The sequence below is a fragment of the Otolemur garnettii genome, unplaced genomic scaffold (assembly GCF_000181295.1).
Source record: "Otolemur garnettii isolate 467f Iridium unplaced genomic scaffold, OtoGar3 scaffold00013, whole genome shotgun sequence".
In the NCBI taxonomy this organism is placed as follows: domain Eukaryota; kingdom Metazoa; phylum Chordata; class Mammalia; order Primates; family Galagidae; genus Otolemur; species Otolemur garnettii.
In genome coordinates this window covers 24,434,805-24,457,419 of record NW_003852408.1, presented here as the reverse complement: position 1 = coordinate 24,457,419, position 22,615 = coordinate 24,434,805, and the positions used below count along the sequence as shown (strand labels likewise).

Sequence of the window (22,615 nt, the reverse complement as noted above, 5' to 3'; positions counted from 1 at the left end):
AACGGTTCATTACTTTTGTAATCAAAATACTGATCCGCTGTTAATGCTGTTTAAATTGTAATTTAATTTTATCTCACGTCTAGTAGGAATGATAAGTCAAATTGAATTATGTATGTGTTTAAAACATAAGAGATTATATTTTTGAGGAGGGCGTGAGGAGTGTGAAGGTAAATTCAGAATTATCCTCAAATCTCTTCAGTGTGTATGTCCATCTTAGGATTTCGATATTTAACAGACTTGCAAAGCATTTCCTGAGTATGTTTTGTATGTTAGTGAAATTAGTGTGTCATTTCCTTTGTTAAAACATCTTCGTTTTCCCTCCACACAGTGAATATGGCCACAAGCAGGCTAATAGGGGCCGTGGCCGGCACCATTCTGGCCCTGGGGGTGATATTTGGAGGCACAGGGTGGGGAATAGAGTAAGCATCTTTGTGCGTCTCCGAGTGTTTCTGTATGGTGCCTGGTGTGTGAGGTGACACTTGTCCCCGACCCTTCTGTGTTTTGTCCCATTGACTGTGTTTCCTGTGGTCGTGCAACTTGTGGTGTGATTTGGACGTGTTTGTGTCTTGTGGTTTTCTCGTGTCATGTAGAACCTTCTCCTGTCTGGAACAATGTGGGGCATGAAATAATATTGGGGGTGCTTATGAGAACGTCACAATGAAGGCAGCAGTTCTGAAACTTCCACTGCTCCTCTACTTTGTAAAAGTAACTTTCAAATATAGACTTCTTTTTAAACCATTTATTGGCAGAAAATGCTTTCATGGGAGTGTTTTAATAGGATTTTTATAAGAAATTTAATCTTCACCAGTTAAATAAATCCATATACACAACCAAGAATTCCTAACAGTCATAGCAACTTTTATAGGTAATAAGGATGATAGCCACTAATGTTTTCTCCTTTTATTTAGGATGACACAGGAGGCTTCAACTTAATTTTTTTAATGAGATAGTTGAGATACTGCCTTTATTTTTTTTTATAAAATAGGTTTATAACTCAGATTCAAGGTTTACATAAATATTTGGAAGCAAGGAGCATTAAGAATGAAAATATATTTCATCCTTTCCAACCCTGTGTCAGACAAAAAATAAACAAAAACTTTATTTTTTCATGTAGACTTAAATAGATAATAAAATCATCAGACGAGTTCATATTTATGTTTTTCTCTTTTAAAACTATAGGACAGTTTCAAGTAATCCACCAACCTCTTTCCTAATCAAAATAAGAGAAGGGAGAATGCGGGTGGCAGAAACATTGGATTGGAATTAATACAAACTTGCCTAAGCTTAAGCAAAAACCTGCGAATCCCCTGGTGGGTTTGTAGCCGGTGTATAAGTAAATATATTGTGTGTCAGTTGCCCTTAAGCTTTCACAGAAATAAAGATCTCCTGGTGACTTTAAGTTTTTCTCCGTACTTGGACCACATCCTCAGAATAGCTGTCCGTTCTCTGCTGGATGCTGCTTCATGAGATTGCTAACCTGTATACTAAAAGATTATCAGGAGTTTTATTCTGTGTCTAATCATAAAGAGAGCATTTGTAAAAGACAACCAGCCCTTCACACGTTGTCTTTTCTCTTTACTGTGGTGGTGGGAGTGGTGTTAACACTTCAAGAGTCTCAGGGATGAATTACTAGTGCCTTAAGGAATCACCAGATGTTTTTACAACATGTCCAAATCACGGCATGTTGTCGATATCAGACATATCCCTCTTTAGTCCTGTTAGTTGGAACACACGGATGTTCTTTCATCCTGGAATTGGGAGGCCTGGGTACCAAAACAGCACTCAGAGGGGATCAGGTCCATAGATCATATACTGTGTTGAGCATGGTGGGAACCCTTTGTCCCCTGGCGTCAAGGACTTCCCCTAGACTTGAATCTTCCAACTCTCATCTCATCAGTGTGGTCTGTGGAGTTAGCACAGGAGACGCTAAAGTATAGAAATGTCATCTTCCTCTGGTTATTTCTGTAATAGAAGGAGAGGAAAGAGATTAAGAATATAACAGAGGTAAATATTTAGACACGAGAACTTTGTCCTGTGAAATTTCACCTTGGGTCTGTTAACTGGATATACGGGGGAACAGTCCTTTCCCGGGGACAATTCTATAAATACATTTATGTGAAATTCCTCCTTGAAGAACAATTTTCTAATAATATACCCCAAGTACATTTTTTACATTCTTTATTGGCCATAATAGTAGGATGAATTTTAATAACCCTTCCTTTGAGTCTTAGGGATAGGCAAAGTCAAAAGGCCTTTGTTGTAACACATAGTCCATGTCACAGCATTCATTGTCAGTCACCATTTCCAGTGTTCTTGGTTTGTGGCTATTTCTGGTTTTGACAGGTAAGTCTGTATAAGTGTATAGATATACTTTTTTTCTAAAAATAGATTTATCATTTTGGTTTTATGAGCTATTTTTATCTATTAGCTTACTGATTGTTTCTTTCAAAATCTAAATTTTGCCACAATTGCTCAACTAGTAAATATAGTATTTTAAAAAAGAAAATTCATATAGTACAACATCAGTTGTTTTTAACACTGATAGTATAGTGTTCATTTAGTCACTAAGGATTTCATGGTAAGAGCTTTTGTTTTAATTTTTAAAATTTCTGTGCCTTAGTTTATAATTATCAGTCAGAAATCATTTCTTGTGGATTACGTATAGATTCTAATTCCAGCCTGTGTTTTCTGACTCAAAGTACAAGTTTTATCTAGAACATGAAGTATATATGTGGTAATATAAATATTTTTTTGTAAATGTATTTGTTTCAGATTTTGATTCTGTATTGAAATGCAGTGAAGAACTACATGTGAGTGGGATAAAGTTTCATTAGAGCAGGGATCAGCAAACCTTCTGGAAAGGGCCAGATGGTAAAGAGTTTTGGCTTTCAGACTGCAGAGTATCTGTCACAATCTCTCTACAATGCCCCTTAGAAGGAAAAGACATTGTTTATGGCAAAACAGTTTACCCCCTTAGGCCACAGCTGCTTAGCCATAAATAACATGTAGAAGAAAGAGCATGGTTGTGTTCCAATAATTTTTTTTTGCAAAAACAGAGTAGGGCCAGAGATCTGACCCTTGATTTATAGGATACATTTTAGGGTCTAACAAATCTGCGTTCAAATCTTGCCTCTGTCACTTACTGCTTTCTGGAAGTCTCTGTTTCCTTATCTGTTAAACAGGGACAGTCATCCTTCCTATCTCATAGTTTTTTTGAGCATTGAATGAAGTGTTAGATATCAAGTGCTCAGAACTATGCCTGGTACATAGTAAGTTCTCAATACACAGTAGATAAATTGCTTTTGTTGCTCTTATTATTATTTTTTTATTACTGGTGTATCTCTAAAGGAAACTGAGATTTGTTTTCTGTAGAATCTGCAGAGTTAATTCTAAAAGCGTGTCACAAACCCAGAGCTGGCAGAGACCTGCATCTTTGGGACTCCATCGCAATGGTCCTGCACCTGCCCACCAAGCACTGGGTGGTCTCCCAGGAAAAAATGCCATGTCATGCATGCAATTTTAGTGCTGCCCAAAGTGGCATCCATTTATGTACACAGTTGAGGGCACTGATGTGAGCAGAAAAGAGAATTTTTAACACAGAAATGAATGTAAATACAAAACTCAGAGAAACTAGCAAAATTGGCCTTGTGATTTCTGGAACAGGGATGTATAGTTAGGACTGAAAGTATTTTGTTGCTAGGGGGCACTGTACCTGCATCTTAGCATCCTGAAGGATGTGATATTTAGAATAATTATTATACTAAATCTCACATTGCTTAGGTTTAAAGGTGAACTAAGGAGAGGAATTACTGTAATACTGATCAGCTCTTACTCCACAACTAACAGAAACTCCAACTTATATTTTCTGTCTTTTGACTCCCTTCATTTTTTAAATATCTTCGAGCTTCAAATTTCTTTTAGTAATAAATAGGAACTTAAAAGTTATTCCCCATTGAATCTAAGGAGTCTTTTCTCCATTTACCCCAAATTATCCCAGTGAGTTTAATGCTTTGTTTATATCTTCCCTTCGGGACCCCAGTATGGTATTTAACACTGTAAAGACCAGGAAGAAATGGATCTTTCAGAGTAAGTCTGTGAAGTCAGATCTTCATTGGTAACCTCCTCTTGACTTCTAAATTTCAGCTGCCTCCAGTGGGGATTTAAAAAAGTTAGCACTCAGCAGTTTCCCATGCTGCTTGGAAGAGCTCTTTTGTGGACTGTTTTTCCTTCTCTCCCTGCCTGGTGGGTCAGTCAGGTGGAGCTCTCTGTGCTTTACTTGTCTCATTCACCATCCTGGGAGAGGGGAAGAGAAGGAGGACGTGCAACAAGAGCAAAGGGGGCCCATCTGCTTCGAATCCTGTGAAAGGTGAATTTAAGGGAACTTAATTGTCAGAGGCGCAGAAGCTTTAGATTTAAAGGCATATAAATCCAAGCAGTCGCTAATCTTAGCATCTAAAAGTACGATTAAGCTAAGTAAATAAAGGCGATTTAAGTGTTGAGCCATCTTTCATCAGGGTTGTTTACCTCCTGAAACCGCTTAACTGCCTTTCCCTCATGGTAACAACAGTGGTTGGTTCATATGACTTTCTTCCCATGATCCTTTGTCACAGGTCCTAGTGCCACCAATCTCATAATAGGCTCCATCGCTGGTGCCATCCTGGTAGCAGCTATTGTCCTTGGGGGCACAGGCTGGGGATTTAAGTAAGCAATGCCGCATGTCTTCTTCTCGGTGGCTCTGGCACTTCTCTTTTCTGCTTACATAACCAAGTTTTGAGTTCCTGCTACAAGATTTTAGCTTCTAACAAATCAAACTGCAAAAGCAAAACCTTTGAATTCAGAAATGGGTTAGAAAGGAGAAACACGAACCCTCAAAACGTCATCTTCAGGCAGGAAGGAAATGTTGAAGGAATTCGCAAACATTCACTGTTGAGGAGAACCAAGTGGAAGTTCGATATTAGGCATTCCAGCTTAGCAGAGCAAACATTCTGAGATGTACTTATTTATCCATGGGACACCGAGGACACCACCTATTGCAAATAAATAAATGTAAATTTATTCCATGTACCTGTCTGAAACTGATTTCTATTCCACTGATACTTTGAAATTTTACTGCCTAAGTAACCAAATGGTCATCACCTGTTTTTCAAATGTAACATATTTTATGTAGCTTTGTGGTTAGAAAAGTTTGATTATATAAAAATAGATTTTAAAAATATTTGCATTAATTTCCCAATCAACTGAATTGGTTTCAAATTAGAATTTGAAGTCTATGGCCTTGTAACACTTAATATTTTCTAATTAATGACTAAATATTGACATGACTGCTAGGCCTGGTGTGTCTTCGTATAGCCTTTCAGGCTGGATTGCACATTGATCACTCAGCCAAGATTGTTTAAATAGATACACCAGATAATTACAAATAAACTTTGATTATGATAAAAAAAATTAAACCTGATTTATCCAGTTTGGATCCTTTAAGCTCCAGAATCTTTGGATAGTCACTTTTTATATCTTTTTTATGCTAAAGTGACTGAATGATTTTGATTTGTAGATAAGCCCTCCTGTGCCACAGACTCCCTGTGACAAATTAAGTTTCAACCAGATCTAGAGAAACAAATTTAAGTGGGAAATAAAACCATTATCTAAACCCCAAACCCACTTTGGCTTCGTCTGGTTACTCAATAGAGAAAGCTTTTGCCCTGAACTATCTTGAATAGATAGTTAATTATGAACTTCATACCCTTAATTATGAACTTCATTCTATCTTATATTTGTAATCTTGAATTCAGTATATTTTAGGCATCTAAAATATTATTGGGAGCTGATTATAGAAGAAAAATGAACTAAAATTATTTTGATAAATTCAGCATTTTTTCCTAATTTGTTATTATATTAACATTTAATGAGGGAGCCTATAGTTTTTGAGTGACTTTAACTTAGAAAAGTGTCATCAAAATGGTACTTCTTTTCTATTTGGATATTTATAAAGTTAGACTTAGTTAGTGGAATAGTTTTAGCATCAGTATGTTTTCAAAAACACACACATAATATGAGCAACTTACATATGAATTTTTTGGTCTTAGCATTGACAAGACAGTGCCCAGGCAGTGAGTTGCTTATGTGGCATCTAATAAAAAAATACAGTTTTGTTTGGGTTAGCTAATTCAAACAAAAACTTTTCTTGGTTTCTCACTACTATAAAAAAAAGTCATTGTACATTGTAGTAATGCCATGCTCTGTTATTATTGCATAATGCTAACTTGGAGTTTTTCATAAATAAGCCTCAAGAGAAATAAATTCGACTCATGCCCAGGCTTATACTTTCACGGCATTAAGAAATCTCCATTTTTGAAGGCCTGGAAAACAGTCTGCTGTGCATCTTTGCCATCCAGCCCCACGTAGTGCCAAATTTACCATACCAGCATTTGGAGACAAGAACACACGATTCTGTAGCAGGACCACAAAACAGTGGCCTGGCCTAGCTCACAGCTTGAATTGCATGTTTCTTTGGGGAACAATGGAAAAGCCTTTATCACTGTGTATATAAGTGGATTAAGCTCTGTTCAGATTATTTATGTCTGAGAGAGATGTCTCATCATCAGAAGAGCAGAAAACCAAAGGTGGGGGATCAATGCTCACTTAGTTGAGAAAGAGCCTTTGCCAACAGCTGCCTCGGGGTTGGTGTGTAGGGACCTGTATGTACTGCTGAGTTGAGTCCAAGCCCCTTTCCACGCCCTGGGACTCTCATAATCACTTTAAGGGAAAAATTTATAGAAGGGCACACAATAGGGTAAAGTATGTTATGTGCTAAAGCAAAGGAAAAATGAAGACTGAGAATAATTCTAGAACATATACCTTTATTGGGGGGTTACATTTGGAGAAACTGCTCCTCTTGTGCCATTGGTTGCAACAAGAGGTTGATAGTTTGCTTTAGATTTTAATGATAGCTACATGATTTGTATTGAGCTTTAAGTAGCTACTTCTACCTTGTAGTAAAATGCGTTAGGTTCTGAGTGATTTTTTTTTTTTAGGTTTTCCACCACTTGGTCAGTTTTGGAGATTGTTAGGTATAGATAATTTGGAAGTATTGTTGGCTAGTTGAACTGGAAAGCCTTTGAGTGTTTATTGAGTGTAATGTCAATTTTTGAAAAGAGATTCTTGTAGAATCAGAAATCAAAAATAATTTGTAAAGAAGATGACTCTAAATATTATTGCCAAGAAACCCTTGCAGGGGTTAAATTATTATTTTGTTACTGAAAGAAAAGTTGGCAAAAGATTGCTTTTTCTTACTGTCACATCTCTTTAGACGTTACTCAGTAGTTTTTAAGACATGGAAGAAGTATCATACCATACATGACCTGCTCAAGTGTAACGGAAAGTACAGCTGTGCCCTGAGCCACGACACGGTGTAGCATTCTTCATAGTTCTTTTCTTAAATCATATTTCCTCTGTAATAGGTGGTAAAAAGCAGGAATGTGTGTGTGTGTGCATGTGTGAATGTATGCACGTTTGTCTGTGTAAAGTGATAATGAAGATGTATTGAAATTATTGTGATCTGCAAATAATACAAATTTAGATTACCTACTTCTTTGTGGTGGAAGAGTTGAGCCAAAGCCCTTTGGTTAATGTAAACAAGACTTCCACAAGCAAGGTTGTGGAATTCTTGAAAATTAAAAAATATGATTTATTTGGTGGAATCTTTTAAAACATATTCTGACATATTGGATAATGCGGTGGGTATGCCTTTAGTAACTTTGCTTAATCCCATATTCCAGAAGTATGAGGATACTAAGGGTTGATTTAGTTTGTGGATTCCCAGGGTTTTAGGATTTTCTCTGAGAAATCCTCTGAAAAATGAACGTAGGCACGTGGCATGCCAGCTTGTCCAACTTCTCCCCATATTTGCATTTGTTTCCATTCACCCCATCCTCCTTTTCCTCCCCATCACATATACACAGAGAATCGAGTTATGAAGTGGGGTGTAGAGGATTACAAACCTCTGTCCTGGTTGACTCATGGACGTCATGACTGTGACCCAGTGCTGCATAATGACACTGCTTAACCAGACTGTTAACAGCTGATGCTTTTACTGGACATTGGAGAAAATCAGATAGATGAGGGATCTTTTTAGCGGCATCTTCCCTAAAGCTTAGGAAAGGTGAAAAGCATATGAGGATAGAGTTTCCTGTCTCCATTTAAAAATGAAGAGGATTGCCCTCTCACCTTGGGTGTGACTATTTATGTGACATTCCCTAAATTTGAATGTAGGAATTTAAATGTGGGCAAGGTGGTCATTTATATCCACATTGGTAGGTGATCATGTTAGGAAAAGAGAAATTCTAGGTGATGATAGGAAAAGAACACACAGGTGCCAGTGTCGATTTGGTAACAGTTCAAACCAAAAGGATTCTGGGATGAATATTGCGCCCTTCCAACCAAATTATAATGTCTTGGTCTACAGAAGCTGGTCACCACGTCCTCTCACTCCGTCCACGAGATTCAGTGGCAAAGTGGCTTTCCCTCATCCCCAGTAGGGGCCATACTGGTCTGGCATAGCTACTCCTGACACTAATGGTGTTAATTTAATAAGTCCGTGTAATTACCACGTGTGGTTTCTTCTCTCCAAGAAAGTACTTGGGTTACTAGTTCATACAGAGCCTGACTTTGGATCTAAGAAGTCCTGTTTGGCCTCTGTACCATTTTGTTGGATGTGCTAAAGAAAAGACTGCTCACGACCTCACATAAATGAACATTAAAGGACTATGTCTAGATTACTACTAGGAAAGTTCACTGCATTGAGAGTCAAATGGGATGAAATTTGAAAGGAATGTAGTATTGCTAATTATATTTTCTCAAAAGAGTAAACGTCTGGGAGTTTTTGGCCTTTGATTTTTATAGAGTTAGGACATGAAACCAATTTTAGCTAGTTTTTCGTGAGGAAGATAACCAGATTACTGCTTGCTTGCATTCCATAACCATGTCCCAAAATAAGAAGCCTGATTCTTTGAATCCCAAGGGCAACTAACAGGGTTAGGCCCTTCTCATTCTGACTTTAGCAGGTGGTGGTGGTGCTAGGCTGGCCAGGGAGATGTAGTGCATTTCTGTGACTTAACCCCCCAGGGACGTGAGCTCAGTTTAAGTGGCCTAGGAGTCTAAGCTGGGTGAGGGGTTCTCAGTGGAAGTGCTGGTGACTCAGCATAGAATGGTAAGACTGTGATAGCAGTAGATAAATATTCTACCCTTGAAAGAAGATCTAAACCAGTGGTTCTCAACCTTCCTAGTGCCATGGCCCTTTAATATAGTTCCTGTGGGTCGCAACCCACAGGTTGAGAACACTGATCTAAAGGCTTCACAGATGACGAGAAGGATATTGTTACCTGAAGAGTTTTGTTTTAATTTTGTATAGATGTATAGGGGTGTGATATATAATATAGATGAAAAAGAAAGTTTAGATTTTTTAGAAGTAGTAAAAATGGATGAAAACTGTGTCAATGTAAGGTGTTTGATAATGATCCAGACAAACCTTACAGGTTATGATGAGAAAGTTAATTGCCTTCAGAATCCTGATGGACAGAGGGTATTCAGAGAAAACGACTGCGGAAGGAAAACAGCAAAGACCTACTCGTGATAGTTGCACCTTCACATTAAAGCTGAACAAAAAGACTTCTTTTCAGACAGAGAGTACAGGGCACGCCCTGCTGACCATACAGTGGCCTTTAGTGGTTTTACAGTTTATATGTGAGGAGCCCTCGCAGCCTGCCTGCTGCAGGGGTGTCCATCTCATCACCAAGCACCCCTTCTGGGTACCGAAGCTCACCCATCCCCTGCCAGGACATCAGTGGACAAGCCAAGGTCCTGGAATTCCCCGTTGGTACACACAGTCTGTTCCTCTAGAAAGATGATTGTGCAGGGTGGTTTGACCTCATGGTCTGACCTTAGAACCCAGTAATCCTGTAGAACATTGTTCATATGAAGGTGCAACCTGAGCTTCAAACACCAACTTTTAAAAAGACACAAGCTTTTGGACACCAGCAGTTGCCTGTGTGCCAGGATGAAATGAAATTTTATATGTCTATTTAAAAACAAACCTCATTGCTGTTTTGACCTTGGAAATGGCTATGTATTTGACAGTTCCTGCATCTGAAGAAATTTAGATGTGGCAGTATGGACATTTGCATGCACAGAGCTAGCTTGGTTTGTTCTTAGTCTGGCATTTCTCTTGAGTTCCAGCAATACGCAGCTGATGAGGTTGGGCCTCTAGTGCTTTGGGGCCATTTCATAAGGTCAGGGATCTCTGTTTCTCACCCATGACCCACACAAGCAAATAGGGCCCCTCAGCCTCCCCCTTCAGGGGTGCGAGTGTGGTGCACATCCTGCTGCCTGGCACGCTAAACTTGGTAGGAGATTCATTACGGGAGACTTCCCTTTGGCCTCCCCTCTATTTCCTGGGCAGCATCAGCAGTGTCTGCTTTCATTGCCTCTAAAGAGGGTGAGGTGGGAGTGGTGAAGAAAAGGACCCCTTGTAACACATACAAAGACGACTATAGCTCTGCGCAAATAGTGTTTGGTGCAAGGGATTACCTGCTGGGCCACTGAGCCACACGCATAGGACAGTCAGGAGACACTTTCATGAAAACTCAAAGAAAAGAAAAGGGAAGTTTACCTTAAAGACTTTTGCAGTTGATATTACACAAGAGAAACATCTAAGGGGTGATCTGGGGAAAATTCAGAAGCTTACAGGATGTCTTTATGTACCTATTTCGAACTTTGGTATTGTCTTTATTTTGAATTCCTTATGCGGGAGGAGGACTTGACTGTAAATTTTTTGGTACTTTGGGCCTGTAAGGGTACCCAGCTCGCCCAGAGTGAATGGGCAGGGGAAGGAGGGATCTGGGGACGCCTTGGTCTCCAGTTTTGCATGACGCCCCGGTGGCAGCAGCGTTGCACCCGCCCCGTATGCAGAACTAAATGCATGAGCCCCCTGCTTGGTGCCCCACATAAAGCCAGACTATGGGGAGGTTGCAACCAACTTTTGTTGTTGCCTTGTAGTGTCTTGCTGGTTCTTTCTTTTCTCTTTTCAAACCTAGGAACCACTGTTTGGGAGACTGGACACTGTGAGCAAGGCATTTTAACTTGCTTATTTTCAACTAAGCTAAATGCTGCATTTGCTTAACTAACCCACGCCTGTGTCCACTCTCCTTCGACTGTGCCGTCTGACTGTGCACTCTGTCTTACAATAGATATGAAATGTGCTTGTTCCATAGTGGAGTAAGCACTCACACACCTAAGGCAGCAAACTACATGAGGAGAGCAGGGCTTTTTGCCACTATGGCAAAGGCCGATCCATGGGAACCAGAACTCGAAAACCCTTCAGTTTTCCTTAGTTCTCCAAGAGCCCCCTTTGCAGAAGAAGCCTTCCTATAAAAATTTTAATTTGGTGCATTAGCAAGTAATTTACTTCTGATATAAGAGAAAAATTGGGCTGTGGAGCCTTCCTGTGATTTAAAATGAGCAGCTTGAACCTTCTTCGATCTTCACAAAATGATGAAGGACCTGCTCTAGGGGGTGTCGTGGAGACAATCAGAAGCGTCAGCTGCTCTGTTTCACGTCCAAGTTATTCTCGAGGCTGCCTCTGTGTGAGTTGATTACTTCTCTCTAGAACCGGCATCACTGTCATTTGCATCCCCTTTCTCCCGTCATCATCTGATTAATATTGTGGATTTCCTCCCCCTCCCCTTGCATCTTCTTTTGACGCACTCTGGAAGAAATGTCAAGAAGAGGAGGTTCGACCCCACTCAGCAAGGCCCCATCTGAACCAGCCTCCCTGGACGAGCACCCCCTAGCGTGGCGGGACGCTGGGTCTCACGTACTTGCAGCGGTGCTGCCGGAACTGCTAAGTCTGTAAACAAGGACCTGGGGTGGTAGCGACTCCAGAGCTAAAGTTGGGGGGACAGGGATGGTGTAAAAGAAAGCTGTCCCCTGTGGAAATAATTTCAAAGAACCCCTCCCACCACCTGTCAATAAAGGGGAGCAAAAGACCATGTTATAAAAAGAACTGTTTCAGAATCTTTTTTTCTAACTAAAGAAAAAAGGAACAATACCAACAAAAAAGTGCAATAAAAGAACCATTAAAAAATAGCAAATGATTTCTTTCCCCTCAGCCTGCTGGCACTTAATATCTCCTAAATGATTTGGCATGATTTGTTTTCCTTTACTACCCATGACAAAACTCCAGTGGCATGAAGATCTAATTCTCGAAAGGGTAAAAACTGCATGGCATATATACAACAACAAGCTAGCAAGCCAATCTCAGCAACACCTGCAACGGAATTCCTAAGGTGAAGATGACAGACGAACACGCAGAAGCTGCCTGGGTCTCTTCACCTAAATGCCTCCCTACCCGCCCCGACTCCGTAAGGCCCCTCACCCCTCACCCCCACTCCCCGCTCCAGACCAGGCCATGGCAGAACCCCATGGACCACGCTCTTGTTGATCGACTCTCTTCAGTTGTTATTTCCCCAGGAGTGAGCATCCTTTGAAATGGGAGCTGGAATTTGAACACTGATGCTATTGTATAGTTCTTTTATAAATGTAAATATGGAAATAAGAGATGTCGACACTTCATTTTCACTCATCTGTATTGAGATATTTTTCCTGTAAAGGTTCTTTGTAGATCTGTTTTAACGTTCGCTTCTCATCTGTTTTGTTTCTTTTCTCTTTGTCTCTGTCCCTCTTTCTTGTTACATGGACAAAGATGACCAGGCTTGCTTAAAAGACGGATGAAGCCACAGATGCGGGAGTTTGGGCACAGAATAGGTGCAGTTTAAAGTTGGTATGTTTGTAACCAAAACCAGACCAAGGGGGGAGGAAAACAAAACAAACAACCCATATCAAAACACGAAAGTTATGTAAATGCAAATATGTGTACTCACCAGTCTCCAAAATGTTTCGTTGTCATGATAAACGTATGTATATGATGTAAGAAAGTAGAAACCCTCTCAAAGTAATCACAAAAGTGCCAAGCTCATGATTTTATTTTTTTTGGGTTTTTCAGCTTTCTTTCCCTGTCTTTAATGTGAAAGGAGGATAAACTTAAAGCCTTAAATAAAAAAATAATTATAATTTTTAAGTGTTGAAAGCTTGGGAAAAATTAAGCTTTCCATTTTATTTGTATCTGTTAGTGTCAATATTTCATTCATGCTTCATCTTCCTGCCTCAAAATATATATGGTAGAACCCCATTGCAAACGTGGTTATGGGGCAGAAGCAGCAGCCACCTGTTCAAAGCGTTGTCATAATAGGCTTTCATTCTGTGTATTGTGTTTGCAAAAACATCCAATCTCGGAACGCTGGGTTGTGCTGGATTATAATGGGATTCTACTATGTACAGAGTCACCGTCTTCTTTTTCCTGCAGGCAGAGTTTGCAGATGTAATCTGAGGTTCTGAAGTCCCTCTGAGCTTCCTTCACTTTCACCGATTTCATTTTTCTATTTACGGTCAAGATAGCTTCTGTCCGAGTGTTAATATAATTGAGGTAATAAAGAAATGTGGCTGCAGCCTTGTTTTGAATGCACAGACTCATACATAGTCACTTTGGTGAGCATCCTTCTAGAGATGAGCTTCAGTAAAGGCCCCCCAAAAGTCCCCACTTAACTGATGTCCTCTCTGTAGGAACAGGACACTTACTTCTTCATGACATGAAATCCATGGCTAGATTTAGCTCTAAGTCCCCTTTGCAGCAAGATTCATGACATAAGTTTGAGAACTTTTTCTTTGACTTTGGAAAGGATTATTTCCTAAAGATGCACTGCTTAAAACAGTATCTTTGGTTGTGTGAGGATCACAGTCACAAAACAGAAACCTTAATTGCTATATGCTACAATAGACTGTCACCTCACATCTCACTGCTGTTGTTGCTTTTTGAGTAATAGGTGCTACACAGGTAGGGGGACTTAACTCTAGGACTTGCTGTATGTTTGTATTGTGATAACAGGGCTATCCACACGGTCTCTCCGCCTTAGCCCTGGCTTCATAAGACACAGGTTACATCCCTCTGCTTAGTGACAGTGGCTCTTTCAGCCCGGAGGAAGCTTGAAGAAAACTCAGATTACTTGACGTCTCTTCCTGTTGCTGCATTGCTGAGTGTCTCCTGTCCCAGTCTGGAAGCTGAGCTGCTGCTCAGTACCGTATACCTTTCACCACTCTTCCAGAGGCGCTGTGATGACTTAACAGCAACAAAACCATGGTGGCTAGAAAACATGTTAAATCTCTATTGTTAACCTTTGAGCATTTCACAGACAACATTGTCAATGTGCGATGTTACGTTTCAAATCAGACCACAGTGGTCCCCGGATATTATGTACATATGGCAAATGTCCGTGTAACTTTTTGTTACACTGGCAGTTTCATAGGTAATTGAACCTATGCTCCAATGTTAAATTATTTGTGTGTATATGTAAAATACACAAGCTTTAAACTATGTGTGGATGAATTTGAGAGAGAATGCAACCCTATCAGTGACAAACAATGGATTATAATTATTTTTGGTGGTATAGGTTATGTAGTTTCAAACTCTTTGCTCTATTTTTCCCTTGTACCTGCCGTTCATTTGCCTGTTTTTATGGTATGGGTATTCCTTGTTATTAATTTGAGCTCAAAGCACAAGTATATCACCATTTAAGGTTACCCAACAAGTGTTAGTGTGAAGTGATGACCAAGTTCCCATTTCACCTGCTATACTTTTGCTGCATTAGTTAACGACACCTGGATGAGGAGACATGCGCTACCTTCATTGCTCACCTGATAGTGCATGAGCCCATTGAATTAGAGCTATGCCTTCTAGAGAACTGAATAGTACACGTAGGTGCATGTGACCAAACACAAATCACACCAAGCTGTGGGATTTTACCCACTGGTGTATTTTGTTTTTATTTTTTACTATGCAAAGATGAGAAATGCACAAACTTTTCAAAGACTAGTGTCTAAAGAACTTTATGGACAATACTTGAACTCTTTCTTTAAAGTCATCCCATCATGTTTTATAGTCCTTGTTGCTTCCATAGTTGATTTTAATTTGTAAGTGCTTTGTAATTCTTTTAGTGCACAACCTAAAGTTTCGTTTGAAGTTAATAAATTCATTCATATCTTGTTGGCTGCCTATGAATGGAGATTCAGTAGTCATTGTATGCATCTTTTAGTCAAGTGTGTATTAAAACTTTTTTTAACGTAGAATGCTGTAGCTCTATGTTTTGATCATTTCTCTTAAATCCTTGTTCTGTTTCCTTTTGTATTGTTGTTGATTAAATGGCCATGCACCTGATACCATCAGCGTTTTTTAGTACTGGTCTCGATCAAAGGCTCACTGAAAATTTAAGCAGTCATTAGTGTAAAATAAAATCTCTCATTAATGATACAGACACTTTTGGTTAGGATTCAGTTTTACGGATTCATTGGAAATTCTTAGCTTTTTATAAATCAGGAGGGAAAAATATCTTAGGATCATACCACTATCAATTGTCTCTTTATATCTGTGTCCCAAGTTTAAAGAGTGGATGGCTAGGAATGACTCCACACTTTTGATCTCGTACCAAATTTATAATCAAGCAACAAAGAAAGGAGAAGAAAATCTGGTCCTTGATATAAATTGTATTATCAAAAACATTCTAAGGAAGGTATTTCCTTACAGCTCCCGTGTAGTGGGCCTCCACATCATAGTCCTTCTTCATGAATGTCTTTAGGATGTCTCCTCTCCATCCCTACCGTCATGCCTTGGATTGGCCTTGACAGCCACATGGATGTACTGCACTGATGTGTGCGGCTGCTAATCTGGCCACACCATTCCCCTGATGAAAGTCTGGCAGGTCTTTTCATTTCCTGTAGGATAAAGCCCAAACTTAGTAGTGACGCAGTTCTGCCTGCCTTCCTGACCTCACACCTATTTGCCTTTCTGGCCTCATTGGCTCTCGTAGTCATCCTAGTTTACTTAAAAATGCCTCTCTACCCAAGGCTGAATAATTTAAATTTTATGTCCATTATCCATAATTCATTTGTTCCAGTGTCATTTCATGTACTAAAAGGTACATTAGGAACACTTAAAAATACCATGAACATTATCCTTAAGAAAACTTACTAGAGTGACATTTGTATTTGGCTTTAAAGGAATGGTCTGAGTTTTTTATGTTTTCCTTTAAGTCATTCCGCTTTTGAGGTTGACATAGAAATGAGTTCTGCTCCATGAGAAAGGGGACCCAGAAACCCCCTAGACAATAGAAGAGCAACCCCACAGTTAAAGTTCGATGTAAATAATGAAGTAAATAATCTATATGCTCATGCTAGAATTCCTAAATAACTTTTAAAAGTTAAGGTAGGGGCCCTTTAGGTTAAGGTTCAAGGATTAGAGATGTCCAATCGTTAATTTATTCATTTAACAAATACCTTTAATGCCTCTGTGGCATGCCTACACCTCCCAGGAACTGAAGGAACAAAAGAAAACTCTTGGCCTCAACTTGCTCACAATTTATCAGGAAGAGACGTGTGTTTAAAACAAAAACATCTCTGATCCCAAAGTGGTAAGTAAGCTAAGTCAGTCTTGTGCTGGGAGTGAAAAGAACTGTTGGGAAGGTGGGAGAGGGATGCAGAAAGGTCTCCTGACAGAGTGAGTTCTGAACTACACTGAAAGATGACATTTCACCAGTCTAATGAAATGGGGAACATACGCCAGGCACAGGACGTGCGTGCCAAGACCCAGGAGGAGGAGCCAGGCCCCTGGGGTAAGTAGGATTCATTTAGCTCCCCCCTCCTTTCTTCTTTCCCTTCTACCTTTCACAAACTCTTGATCTGCAAGAATCCCACAGTACTGGGTTAGGCCCTCAGAACCACAATGACGAGCTCTCAATCTTGTAAGCAAGATGAAACATTTAAATACAAAGTAATAAATCCCATAATAGACATAAGTATTAGATGCTTCAGAAGAAGAGGGGCACAAGATTTTATCCTTCATCCTAAGGTCAAGGAGGCTTTCACAGAGGTAGTGGCATTTAAGCAAAAAGCTGCTCCCATATAATTAGGCCTAAAATCATGATTCCTTAGGTTACCCAGGATTGCTCATTTTTTGTGGTGATGGTGGGAAGTTCATTCATAAATGCCTTGAAAGTAAAACAACCAGTAATGCAAGGATCTAATTATCTACTCCTGATCTCTGGGGTTATGGTGTCTGTTAAAACCTTAAAATTTTATATATTTCCCACTGATGTGCTCATCACGAAGCAGCCTCAAATGCCCGGGGCTGTCAGTAATGACTAAGAGGGCTTCTTGACCTGGCCTGTGAATGGCTAATATTTCCTTAGCATAAGGATTCCTGGCTAATCTCAGTCTGGATTGAGGGGGTGGATAAGAAAAGCCATAAAAGCTTTCAAAGCATCATTTAGTAAGTCCATTAGTTAGGGGTCAAAATCATTTTCCAAGTGCAGACACACTTCCGGTCAACCAAAGTTAGTGCTTGTCTGTTTTGCCTTGGAGAGAAGGTTACCAGTTTCCCCAGTCCTTTCAGAAACCTACCATCAGGTCTGCCCTTCCAACTAGAATATATTCTCAGCCACGTGTGTGACTTCTGGAGAGAAGTGAATTTCCATGACCCTTCATCACATGAAAGGCAGACTTCCTGTGGGATCGGTGGGTACTCCTTTGCCAGCTGACTCTGTGTGTGCACACAGTTCCTCTGGTGTGGCTGTAAAGACGGTACTTGTGACCCCACAGAGTCCACCCTTAGGAGAACATTTATCTGACTGTGATGATCGCCAAAAGCCAGATTGGGCCAATAAATCAATTGGTCCTACAAAAACAAGGCAAAACAAAACAAAACAAAAATATCTTTCTGAATGATCCAGAGTATATGGAGAGTTCTTCAGATCTCTTTAAATAGCCTCCAGCCTCCAGGAGGTAAATGAGCTTGCAGAAGAGCTCCTTCAGGCCCAGGGCTCCGGGGCAGGACAGAAAAAGGTAACTTGGGCTGTAGATGACATCAGGAGGGCCTCTGCTTTGCAACAACAGACACAGCGTGGTATAGCCATTGTAACCCCGTGAGATAGCAGACGGACTGACTGCAGTACCCTGAAACTGCATTTTCTACACAGGTTAAATGGCTGCAAAGCAAAGATCTCACACCCTAAGGTCTACAGGCCCCAGTCAGTTATCAAAATGAGTGCAACAAGGTAGTGTGGGAGATAGGAGGGGAGAGAGAGGCTAAGCGGAGCCGGACAGTGCACACCCCGCCCTGGAGGGAGCAACACCTCCTTCCAGCCATGTGTCACCAGATGGAAAAGGGAGCCTGTCATTGCCCATTCTATTATATTTTTCTAGAGAAGCCAGAAATCCAGATTTTTTTTTTTTTTTAGGTGAGACAGAGTCTCTCTGATGTTCAGGCTAGAGTGTGGTGGCATGATCATAGCTCACTGCAGCCTCAAACTTTGGGACTCAAGTGATCCTCCTTCCTCAGTCTTCTGAGTAGCTGAGACTGCAGGCACATGCCACTGGGTCTCGCTAATATTTTTTTGTTGTTGTTTATTTTTGAGACAGGGTCTCTTGTACCCAGGGATAGAGTACAATGATGTTATTGTAACTCCCTGCAACCTCAAACTCCTGAGCTTAAGTGATCCTCCTGCCTCTGCTTCCCAAACTAGCTGGTGCAAGTCACCATACACAGCTACCAGAAATATGTATTTTAATATAAAATTTCCCTTTTTATAAATGGTGAAGCCTGTTTATATTTTTAAGACACTGTGTATCAAGATGGTGAAAACAGACTCTATCTTTACATAGGACTGAGTCTTTTGGCACCTAGTGTGTAACTTCTGCGTAAAATAGTAGAACCGTTTTATATCAAGCCCCCTGAAATTGTCCAGTAGCACTAATAAGTATGAAGATGTGGCCTTGATTCAAGCCTGGGTTACAGACTGCCCTGTGAAGAGTGGCAGGCGGTCTCCTGAGTGTCACCCCACCCCCAGCCCCTGCTATTCATTTACTGCTGTTCTGTGTGGATAATAAGCCGCCTCTGAAAGCCACAGAATATCAAAGAGAGAATTCATTTTGATGGTGCTTTGTATGTTAAGTTTATTCACATGTGCTCCTTTGTGGAAGATGAACCAAACCTGCAACTGCAATTCGGGGCCCATTCCTCACTGCCCAGCGAGCTGTCCCACGGCTCACTAAGGCAGCCTAGTGGCCGCCTGGATACTGAACCACACCCGCCATGGGTTAGAGAAAGTGTGGTGGTTGATTAAGGATGTCTGCTACCTGGCAACCAGAAGTGCCTCACTAGAGCCGCAGACATCTTAAAAGGGTCTTATTGTCTCAAGGCTAATTGGATGTAGGGATGAATCAGCCAATCTGGCTAATCCACAGGCCCCACGTACTAATCTTCATCTAGGCAAATAAGGAAAAGATTCTGTAGTAAAGAAATGCAGAGGTTGAAAAATTCAGCAGGCAGGAACCACTTTATTTTTTAAAATTATTGTTCTTCACTTCTGATAATTATGAAGACCTATGTGTTGCAGGATATTTAGAAAAAGAAAAATTTAAAGAATAAAATTTAAATCACTATAGTTTAATCATCAGGATATAATCTCCATTAATATTTTGTTAATTTCTTGACTCACTATTTCCTTACACTTTCCCACAATCACAGAAGCAGCCTGCACAGGCCAGCAGCAGCCAGTGGTTCCCTCAGAAGGTCTGTGTTCACCCTCCACTGCTGATCTGTATGTGTGTGGCTGGGTATGTGTGTCCGTGTGTCCATCCCATGTGCTGTGTTCTGTGTTCTACTGGCTCCTTTAAGGACAGGATGGTATCTTTAGGGCAAAGAAGTATTTACTGGCTACACACAAGCTCACAGCTGTAATCCTAGCACTCTGGGAGGCTGCGGTGGGCCAATTGCTTGAGCACAGAGTTTGACACTAGCCTGGGTAAGAGTGAGACCCCTGTCTGTACTAAAAATAGAAAAACTATTCTGGTGTAGTGGTCCATACTGTAGTCCCAGCTACTAGAGAGACTGAGGCAAGAGGATTTGCTCAAGCCCAAGAATTTGAGTTTGCTGTGAGCTATGACTACCCTGCACTCTACCCAGGGCAACAGAGTGAGACTCTATCTCAAAAAAAAAGTACTTTCTAAACCTTTCGTCCTTGGCTCAACCTATTTCCTGTGCTAGGAAGACTTCCTCCCTCTTCCCTAATCCCCCAGTTCCCATGAACTCCAAACATTTACTACTCTCTTCATGAAGTTTTTCTTGATCTGTCCTTGGCTTTCTAATTACATACAGAGAAAGGGGGTGCTCCAGTTAGTGGGGGAGCTGGGATGAAACTCCTGGTATTTTAGGCTTCAGAGCCCACATCCTGATCACATCACTTTATTGCCATTTTATAGATGACAAAAATTGGCGAGGTTTAGCATCTTCCTTGAGATCCCCATTCTAGCAGGTAGCAGGGTCAGGCTCACACCATGTGCTGTCCAATTCTGGACCCTTTTCTGGACCCAGGAGAACACAGAACATTTCTCTCTCTCTTTCTCTCTTGTGTGCACCAGGGAGAAAAACAGCAGATACTCAGAATTCCTTGCTGCCTACCTCTGTGGGCTAATTCTGCTGGGATTGCTGCTGGAAATGTTGCTCATGGCCACCACTAAAGGGTCTGTTGCAGGCAAACTTACCTCTCAGTATGTAAGTTCTAATGTTTTATTAGGATGAGAGAGAGAGGGAGAGAAAGGCTAGTAAGACTCAAGGGAAGGCTGAGAATTTATTTCTAGGCCACTCCACCTGAGAGGGAATTTGTTAGTTTAACACATTCTGTCGTAGGGATAAGTGAGAGAAGAAATAGAATTTTTTGTTGTTGTTGTTGTTGCCTCTGATGAATGAAACAGTTTTTACAAAACTGATGAGAATTTCATCAAGTCAACAAGTAGTTCAAATATCTACTAAGTAAAAGACTCTTTGCTAGACATAGGCATCAGAACATATTATACCCAGATAGCAGTTTGGTAGAGAAGCTGAAAACTGGAAAAAGAATTTCATTTATGATAAAAGTGCCTGCTTCCTAAGGAAAATAAAGGTAAACATTTATGGAAAGTCAGCAAAGGAAAATCCCACTTCCTGCTCTAGAGATGTACAGAAGAGATCAACAAAATTCAATGGAGGAGGTTGCATTTGGCTGACTCCTACACTCTTAGTGAACTATGGAGGTCTGGAAATGAGGACAAAAGTGTTGCAGCTTGAGTTAGGCAAGCTATACAAGTTCAGGTGAAATAACAGTGACCAAGAAACCTGCCTTCCTCAAAGTACACTGATGGATGGCTTAACATGTGGCTCAAAAGGCCCAGCCCTGTCCCCCTAACTCAAGATAGCTCTGAAAAGTCATCCAGCTCCCAAAGCTCTATGTCTCTTGGGCCTGCATGGAAGCTCATCTCTCTCTGGCCCATTCCTCTTTCCCTACCTGCCCCCGCTTCTAAAGCTGAAGAAAAGCACTCCCTAACCAGATTCCTGCTGGCTCTCTGCCCCAAGACTGCTTGCGGGGAAACCCTATCTGGAACAATCACCAGTTAGGTCTCACCAGAGTACAGAGTGTATAAAGGGGAAGGAAGGAAGTGAGGAATGCACTGCAGCTTTGGGGGAGGTTGTAGGGGTCCTGAACTGTCCCAGGCGGGCTGGATCCTGTAGGTTTCTGAGCATCGGAGTAAGGAAATCTGCCCATAAATAGAGGGTGCACTGTTAAGAGAGGCAGGGGGAAGGTGAACCAGTGGGGAAGCTAAGGTCACCCCACAGATCTCAGACGATGAATGACAGGCTCTGGCAATGCAAAGTGAAGGCGCAGAGTAGAATCAACACAACTGTGGGGCTGACGAGGGGAAGCAAGAGAGAGGGAAGGGTAAGAGGTGAAGGCTGGGTTGGACACTCAGCGATCAGGACAGTGGGGCCTGTCCAGACGAGATCTAGATCTCCAGAGCAAAGATGTGTCCCACTTTGGCTGTGTTGGAGTTGAGGGGCTGTGGGAAGCCCAGGTGAGCATGCCCAGCAAGCTAGTCAGGAAATAGCTCTCATCGTAGACGTACTTGAGAACCACCTACAGACATAAAATTTGGTCGTAATTTAAGACATAATAATTAAAGCCATAACATAATTTAAGCCATAGAAACTTAAAAGGCAATTTCTGAGGGAGGTGTCACAAAGAAAGGAAGGGAGAGGAGGACAGAGGGGGCTGAAGTGATTGGGAGAATATACAGAATAAATATAGCGAGGGGTATGTGTGCTAAAAGATTGCTGACAGCAGACCTGACTTCTGGTAGCCCCAAGGAGAGAATATAGCAAGAAAGGGTGAATCAGATCCTCCTGCTGCAGCCACGATTCTAACCAATACCAAGTCAATGATGGGGCTTCACAAAGGGCATCTCTGTGTAGCAAAAGAATGATTATTATTTTTTTTATTTCTTATAGCATAACTGTGTACATTAATGCAATCATGGGGTACAGTGTGCTGTTTTCATATACATTTTGAAATACTCTCATCAAACTGGTTAACATCACCTTCATGTCATTTTCTTAGTTATTGAGTTAAAACGTTCATACTCTGCTTTT

At 40.9% G+C, this 22,615-nt stretch overlaps 1 protein-coding gene across 3 annotated transcripts in view; it reads left to right on the top strand.

The window, feature by feature from the left end:
- Positions 1-15,231, top strand: part of ADAM23 (ADAM metallopeptidase domain 23) — a 166,211-nt gene extending 150,980 nt beyond the window's left edge. The window contains exons 24-25 of one of the 3 annotated variants that reach the window (XM_003785110.3): positions 4,611-4,701; positions 11,766-15,231. In XM_003785110.3, the coding sequence (XP_003785158.2) occupies positions 4,611-4,701; positions 11,766-11,814 (140 nt within the window). In that variant the 3' untranslated portion in view covers positions 11,815-15,231. Of the gene's footprint in view, positions 1-328; positions 420-4,610; positions 4,702-11,765 lie in introns of all 3 variants that reach the window. The other 2 variants (XM_012802204.2, XM_012802203.2) reach the window with 2 other exon arrangements.
- The last annotated feature ends 7,384 nt before the right edge of the window (positions 15,232-22,615 follow it).